General features: G+C 32.5%; 1 protein-coding gene across 1 annotated transcript in view; it reads left to right on the top strand.

Annotated features, from left to right (window-relative positions):
- LOC101895428 (protein kibra) overlaps window positions 1-8917 on the top strand; it is a 51542-nt gene that overhangs the window by 35625 nt on the left and 7000 nt on the right. Inside the window, exon 2 of the mRNA XM_005183496.4 lies at window positions 8321-8622. Within this exon, the coding sequence (XP_005183553.4) occupies window positions 8321-8622 (302 nt within the window). The remainder of the gene's footprint in view (window positions 1-8320; window positions 8623-8917) is intronic.

Raw genomic sequence — 8917 nt, 5'->3', positions numbered from 1 at the left:
TAGAAAAGAAATAATCAGAACATTTCTAAGGTTTCACATGACACAGACACTTTTCATTCTAATACCTCATGGACTTTATTGATTTTTAGCTTCACAATTAGCAATGCATGTGAAAAATATTTCTGCAGCTTTGAATAACGAACTTTGAAAAATAACATTTGAAAAATGTCAACAATTTTAGAGATTCCTCCGATATATCTTGCAACCTTCTGTTCAAAATGTTGTTATAGTGTCGCTTTTTTCTTTCTAACATTCGTGGAGGCTTTCTTTTTTATTTTTGTATTCAAAACTAGATAAATATAAGAATTTTTCGATTTGAATTTTATACGACACCATTTCCGAATTCTGACCTACATTGGGTGGACAAATCTTACTTCTTTTGGTAGCTTCTTACAAGTCCGTTCCAAAATTCAAAAACTCCTTCAAACATTTTAGACAGAGAACCCGGCAACCGCATCATATGACTCTCCTAGGGTAGAACTCTCCACTCTATAGTTACTTTTCTGTCAATTTCTATACTTTAAAAGGGGAAAATTAAAAAAGACTGTGGTCCTGGAAAATCATATTCTTAAAAATTCACGTAGGTTGGGTCATAAAAAAAATATTCTTTAAGGTCTTAAAAAAATATTCCTTAAAATTCACGTCTGTAGGGCCTTGAAAAAATGTTCCTGAAAAATCCTAGTTTGTTGGGTCTTGAAAAATATACCTTAAAAATTCACGTTGGTTGGGTCTTAAAAAAATGTTCTTTAGAATTCACGTCTGTAGAGTCTTAAAGAAATATTCTTCAAAAACCACGTCTGTAGGACCTCTGAGAGCTATTCTTTAAAATCCACACTTTATTTGTGCCTTGTAAAAATATAATGTAGGAATAAAAGTGAGTAGGCTTTGCTCGTTTTCGAACGAGAGTAAAATTTGTTCGAAATCGAGCAAATTCTGCTCTTTTCGAGTACACTTTTAGTTTTTGTCAAACCGTTGTTTTGTTTGAAAGTATGTGTATTTTCTATCTCTCTACACAAAATCTACCGTATTCTTGCTTCCACTGTTTTTCTCTTTTTGGTTTTTGCGAGTGAAAAAACAAATGGGCTATTCGGCGAATAAAGGTTTTAAACCTCTGCTGGGTACTAATAGAAACTCTAAAATCGTCTCGATTTTGAATGCTATTTTATCAACCCAACAATAGGAATAATTCTTTAATTTATCTTCGTGCCTTATTGTCATCATAGGCATAAACCTGATTTTGAAACATTCGAAAATATTGTTTTTTTGTCTGGATCGAATTTTTTCAATAACAAATTATTGTTTTTGACGATCAATTTGACACCTACATAGAAAATAAAACGGTTGGGTCTAAATTACTATTTAAATAGTGTGGGTGTCATGCTGTTTCCTCGATACTCTCCATGGACAGGTTCACTTTGAAGTCCATATGATTTGGCTGAAATGTGATTTGTCGTCATCATTGTCAGTCGGGAAGAGAAAGAAACCTGCCAGCTAATGGTCTTTAAGTCGTCACCAATCATTTTTTTGTCTTGTGATAATTGACACCTACTTAAGTTAACAAAAGATAAAAAATAAAAAAAAAACTAAAAGAATTCAACCCAGCCAGGCAACCAATCTACCACACTACCTACATTTCGAGACAAGAAAAAAAATAGAGAGAAGAAAAAAAGTAGAAAAAGCCATTGGCAACACAAAACTTCACATTCCTAAGGAATGGCGTTATCTGTTTTCGAGGGGGGCTAAAAAATGCCAAAACAAAAATAAAATAAAAAAAAAATAACAAGACACAGCTTTAAATTGCTTTTCTTCCCCATGTTATTAGAAATTGTTATGGTGGTGGCGGTAGGTAATGTTGTTGTTGGTGGTGGTGTTGCTGATAATACTCTCTTTTTTCTCTAGTGGAGTATTTAATTTATTAATCAAAAATAAATACCAAAAAACCAGACGACACCACCACTGACTATGGCGACTATCAATATTGCGACAGACGAAGACGTTAATATTTTTTTTTCTCTTTGGTGATCGACAGTCGAACAGTTCAATGACTTGGGGTTAATATCAAACCCAAGAAGAAAACAAAAAAAGTGACAAAGAAAGAGTTTGAAATATAAAAATGGGCAAATATTTTGTATTTTGAAATGCAACCGTAGACAAAACACAAAACTCGACTACAAATGGAGAGTTATTTCCGTTTTGTTTTCACAACAACAAATACCCAAATTCCAAAACGGGGAAAGATTACACCAGACTGAAAGTAGGGCTAAAGTGGAGTTTAAACAACAACAGCAACAAAGAAATAGGAAACAAAAATGCCTCCCTAAGACAACAAACATTTGAGTCAATGGCATGTATTGATTTGTGTGTGTGTGTGTCTCGGTGTTTTGTAATTTGTTTTTTACAATAGATCAATTGTCAAGAGGAAGAAGGTGGCGGCGGAAGGTATTCTCCCCACAGGAAATGCCTCAGTATCAGTCAACGTTCTATTGTTGTCACATTTGTGTTTTTGTAAGAAATTCTTTCCAACGAATTCTTAGCCCATTTATTTTATTCGACGTTGTTTATTGTGTTTTACTCCCCACCATTTCACTCCCATAACAAAAAACCAAAAAAAAAAAAAAAAAACATTTGATAAGATTATTTTGTGCCATACTTAAATTAACAAAACGACCTTTACTGTGTGTATATAATTTGATTAAGCTCGAAAATATTTTTGTATAAATTTGTCCCATTTTTAACTATAATTTTTTCGCGCTGCCTTCAAAAGATAAGCGATAAAGTGTTTTTTTTTTGCAATTCATTAGAAAAGAATTTGATTAGAAAGCTCACAATGAATGGAAATATTTGACGAATCGGAATGTCAATTGAAAACAAGCGAGACATACTGGAGGTCTTATGTCAATGGCGGGAGGTCTGCTGTCGTTAGGAAAGAGATCTTCTATAAATAGAATAGGGAATTTTTTTGTTTTTTAAATAGAAGAGTTCCTCTTCTATGAATAGAAGGACTTATTCTCTATAAATAAAAAGGCTCGTCTTCCTTATGTATAGAAGAGCAACTGTTCTCTTCTATTGTATGTATACAAGAGCTTCTCTTCTCTCTATGAATAGAAAAGTTTTTCTTCTGTTCTATAAATGGAAGAGCTTCTTTTCTATACTTAGGCTTTAATACACCCTCCCGAGTATTTTCGCGATAATATTTGGCATTTATTCTGATGCCACGGTCGAACGGGCGACTATGGCGACCCACACCATCACCGTGGCCGGCGTTTGAGTTCTGGTGTCTAACCGAAGGTGAAAAAACCATATTCGGCAGTTCACCACTTTCGGCCAAGCGAAGCAACTCTTTAGCTCTTTTGAGTCTATTTTCTTTCTGTTGCGGTGTAAGTTCTTCCACTTTTTGGAATTTCAATGGCTTTACCCCGAGCTCAGTTTTCAATATTTGCCGAATGGAATATTGCGATACGTTCAGCTCACGAGTCATTTTTCGGCCACTGCGACGCGGGTTTTGATCAAGTCGCTTCTTTACATTTCGAATCATTTCTGCTGATGTTGCTGTTTTCTTCCGTCCACTTCCTTCACGTCGGGCTACGCTACCAGGATAGAAGAGCTCTTCTCCATGAATAGACGAGCTCATCTTCTATGGATAGAAGATCTTTTTATTTTTTATACATAAAAGGAAAAAGTTATTCTAGCCATAGATGAGGAGCTCTTCTATCCATGGAAGACGAGCTCTTCTATTCATGGAGAAGTGCTCTTCTCTTCTATGTATAGAAAAGCTCTTCTTGTAATAAAATTGTCTCTTCTACGGATAGAATAGATTCTCTTCTACGAAAAAAGGGTTCCTATTCTATGAATAGAAGTCATTCTCTTCTACGAATAGAAACGTTTATTTTCCATAGAAAGAAGAGCTTTTTTCTATGAAAAAGAGATGTGAAGAAGAGCTCCTCTTCTTAAAAACAAGACCCATTTTTCTTCTTTTATAAAAGTCAGGTTCCTCTTTTATAAAAGATGAACATCTCTTATATAAAAACGAGAGCTCGTCTTCTCTGGATTAAAGATCTGTTCCCTTTGAAGAAAAAATATTTTTTTACAAATATAGAAGAATTTCTCTATTACAATTACAAGAGTTTTTCATATTATCATAGGACAGTATCTCTTCTACGAATTGAAGAACTTCTCAAAAAATCTTATTTTTAGCAATGGAAGGAGTATCCTCTCCAATCTCTAGAAGAGAGCTCATTTCTAGAAATGTTCCTCTTTCTAAAAAAAAACTTTGTTTATATTAATGTAGGGTACCAAATGATCACCCCACACTGGCCATAACAAATTGTTTTCCTAATTATAGTGTGAATATTAAAATGAGAGAAAAAAAATATTGAAATACCAGAAATATTTTTCTCAAACGTGTTTATCGCACATGCTAATGTTGTTTACTGGCTGGCTGGCTGACTATATGACTTGCTGGTTGTTTGTTTGGCTGTCTGTTTTTATGATTTATTTATAAAAATCTTCAAATTTCGTTAAACACATTTTCTGTTTGATTTCGCTTTCAAGAATTCTTGGAATCTAACGTCAGCAGCCATAACACACAGGTGGACAGTTTTTTTTCCTTTTTTCAAATTTGAATTTTTTTATTTAAATTCGAAATACACAAAAATATATATGTGAATGAAAATAAAGATATGTTCATAGAGATTTCTAAAAAGCTTTGGATTTTTTTTATTTTTTTTTTTTAATTTAACTGATTTCTTTCAATGTCCCTTGAGAAAAATACAATACCATTAAGCCCTTAAAAATGTCGGATTTCTGATTTTTTTCTAATATTTTTTTTTTTCCAAAGAATGTCAAAATGCTTCCTCATTAATGTCGCACGATTGACCTCCACAGCCGTTTACAACATGAAATTGCTTTGGCTCCCTCATTGAAATATTAATTAGTTTTAAATAAAATCTTTGTTTTTCGAATACAAGTTCTGTTCTAAAATAAACCCTCTTAATATTGAAGACATACAAAAACACTCACACACACAATTTTGATATAAAAATTAATTAAAAATTCATTTAAAGTATCATATCATGCAAACAAATTATAATCACTAGGTCACCTTTAAAAATGTCACTTTTTTGGTTTGTCAGTCAGTCTGTCTGTTTGTTTGTTTTGGAATGTGAATAGTTCGTTTTTGTTTATTGAACATTTAACAAGAAATCATTGATATTCTTTAGCTGAAAAATAACATATTTTGCGCTGGCTGTGATTTCTATTTTATTTTTGAGGGTGATACATATGTGTGTACACACTCACAGGGCCGTAGTACAGATAAGAAACCATGTCACGTCTTTTATACGCTTGAATGACAAATATTTAGTATGTCTGTATGTACAAACTAGGTCTACATACCTACCTACCTATCTGCCAAGCAACTAACCTATTATGTTGGGGGATGATGAGTGGTCTGTTTGCCTTTCGAGGCAAAGAAAATAAATTTGTTAATTAAAAAAAAAAACTTGCAATAAGCTTTAAATATGAATTAATAGAATTATTTAATAAAAAATATGTTTTTCATATCCAGGAAAAGATGTTTATAAAGTCAATAATTTTTCAATAAATTGGAAATGTAAATTAATACAAAATTCCAAATAACACAATATATATTTTTATTTATAACCTTTTATATCCAAGAAAGAATGACCTTAAAGTCAAAATTTTGTATTTTAAGAAAAATTCTAAAAAAATAAAATTTCAAATTTTTTGGATATATTATTTATTAATCAAAATTCTAAAATTTCAAATTATTTTAAAATATATATTTTAAAAATATTTTTTATTAATCGAAATTTTTTTTATCAAAATAAAATCTTATTGCGTAGATGTAGATGAGAAACATTCTGCATGCCATAAAACAATACTGAAAAAAAATTCCCCAAAAATATTTTAAACAAAAACTACAAAAATGCCGATACACAAGCTATAGACGCAATCATCCGCATACACACACATTAACTCGCCCACGCAAACACGAATTAATTAAAACGTTTAAAAATTCATAAATTTTCAAATGTGTGTTAAACATAAAAAGATTTAAATTCCATTTGATTTTCATAACAACAACAACAGCAGCAATAACAAAGAAATCATTTTTTTATAATTCACCCACTCTTCACAGACTACATACATACATACACACTCATTTATATGCATTCAATATAAACAAATACATATTTCGAATAAGAAAAAATAACAAAATATTTTGATAGAGAAATTCTAAGAATTGCAAGATGTTTTTTGTTTACTTAAATCTAGATCTTTATGTCTACGTATATACATATATATGTAGAGAAGTCAGATTTGTGTTGAAATGTTAAACTAAGACGTCTTTTATTCTTGGAAATGTTTAATAAAAACCTTGTAGGACTCAAAAAGAGCAGAAGTTTATACAAAACTCATATCAAAGGGCAGAAGACTTCTGCAGGTCTTATTGGATGGAAAAACCCACCCACCCTTCAAAATATTTTCGCGATAATAATCGGTATTTATTTTGATGCCACGGTCGATTAATATGAGCGGAGAGCGACCATCGGCTGTTATGGGGGCCCACACCATCACCATGACAGGCGCTTAAGTTCTGGTGACCAACCGAAGGTACACATTTTCAGCTGACCTCTGGCAAGTAAACACGATCATTTTGTTTGTTTACAAACTGCTGGACAACGAATGTTTTCTCATCGGAGAAAACCAAATTCGGCAGTTCACCACTTTCGGCCAAGCGAAGCAAATAAAAGTATAATGAGCTGTCACTGGAATGATTTTAACTGCTGTTGGACGAGTGGCTTCGAAATTACAGCAGACTGAAGTTGGTTGCAGTTTTTTCATCTCACCCTGTTAACGTCCACAGGGGTCTATCACAGAGTACATTCACACAGGGGTCATCTATCACAGCGTATATTGCCACAGGGGTCATATACCACATATTAGATGGTCACAGGGATCATCTGCCGGCCACAGATGTCATCTACCATAGAGTAGATGGCCACAGTGATAATCTAACACACTATCATAGCCTTTATGGACTTGAATATATTAAACCCTTCGTAAAGTCTTCAACATGAGATATTCCCCTCAAAACTTCCTCAAAAAAGAATGATGCTACGACAATTTAGAAGCAAATTTAACACGCTTTTGGGATTTTCTGAAATTTCTAGGCTTCGACCAATTAGTTTATACTCCATTGTCGTTCTGAACTTATGGAGGCTTTGGAAACTGATAAAACTAATTCTTCACATAACTTTCTTCGAAAGTCATCCAGCACATGCCAGCAACAATCACTTAAGTCTCTCTACATCCCTTTGGAATGTTGCTGCAAATATTAACATTTCTATTTCTGATAAAATTCACAGAAATTTGCCTATGTAGATATCTAAAGCTTCTCCCTATCTTGTGGCTTGTATAGAAAAAATGTTAAATAAATATTTAATTTATTTCAAATGCAAAATAAAACAAACTAACAACAACACCACAATCTAGTGTAATACTGTTTACCTCAACTATAGAGGGAGCAACTTCATGAAATAAGAAAATATTTATCATTTCAAGCAACAACAAAAAATGAAGGAAATGGCAGGAATTTTTATGAGACTACAATGAATTTGAATTGTTAATCTTATCAAAAGCATTTTTGCTTTTATTTATTTTTTTCTTTTGGCGAAATTAATGCTAAATAAAGCAGCAACATGGGGAAGACATTGAAATTCGCTTATCTGCAATTTGAAGCCATAAAAAATATGTATAAAGTGAAATTATGGAATTTCCATTGAGGAGTAAAAGCGTGTGTTTGTGTTTCATTAACTAAAATTAAAACAAAAAATAAATAAAAACATCTTTGTATATCATATTATTTCTCATTTTTTCCTTAAATGATGCTGCTGCTGATAAATAATAATCTTTGCTAAATGACATTTCCGCTGATGGCCGGTTGGCTGGCTGGCTGGCTGCTCAACTGCTTGACGTTTTTTATTTTTTTTTATTATTTTGGCATAGTCTGATTGTCTTAATCAGTGACATACTGGAAATAAATTAATTTATGCATAAGTTTGGACCAGCAAACAAGTTTTGATATTTTTAGACATACATAAAAACTTACCAATATAAAATCAAAAAATAAAACTCAATTTTTTATTTATTTTTTTTTCTCCTTTATTGAACCGGAAATATTTTAATGACTCTTCTCTCTCTCTCTCCCTCTTAAATAACCAAAAAATGTGAAATAACTTTCGTTGTTTTTAATAAATTTTAATAACAATTTCCTTTCTTTCTTGTTTATTTGTAGATACACAAAACCCCAATCGTTTGAGGATTGTGTGGGCGATGAGTTACCCATTGGCTGGGAAGAAGCTTACGATCCGAATATCGGCCGTTATTATATCAATCACATAGCCCAGACCACCCAGTTGGAAGATCCTCGCCAAGAATGGAAGAGTGTACAGGAACAAATGCTGAGGGACTATCTCTCGGCTGCCCAGGATCAGTTGGAGAACAAGCGGGAAATGTATGACATTAAACAACAACGTTTGCTGATAGCCCAAGAGGAATACAACAACTTGAATAAATTGGCTGCCAGCAGAAGTAGTTGTAAGTAAAAGTTGATTTTTTCTAAAAACCGAGACAAATATTGGGTAAATCCACAAAAATTCTAATATCCACATTCAAATTATTGTGCATCAGCACAGGACCTTTACCGCGTCAGAAATCTACGGGTTTTTTCATGTCAGAAAGTTGTTAAATTTTTTGTCTTAAAATCTATGAATTGTTGCACTTTTTCCTAAAAAATCCAAATTTCTCGTTGAATTTTCTAGTCTTAATTTTTCCAAAATTTTCCAAAATCATAATAAAAACTAATCAAATCATCCACCTTTTTCTGCTCTCC

This window comes from Musca domestica, unplaced genomic scaffold (genome assembly GCF_030504385.1).
Source record: "Musca domestica strain aabys unplaced genomic scaffold, Musca_domestica.polishedcontigs.V.1.1 1, whole genome shotgun sequence".
NCBI classification, from domain to species: Eukaryota; Metazoa; Arthropoda; class Insecta; order Diptera; family Muscidae; genus Musca; species Musca domestica.
This window is presented reverse-complemented; position numbering and strand designations above follow the sequence as displayed.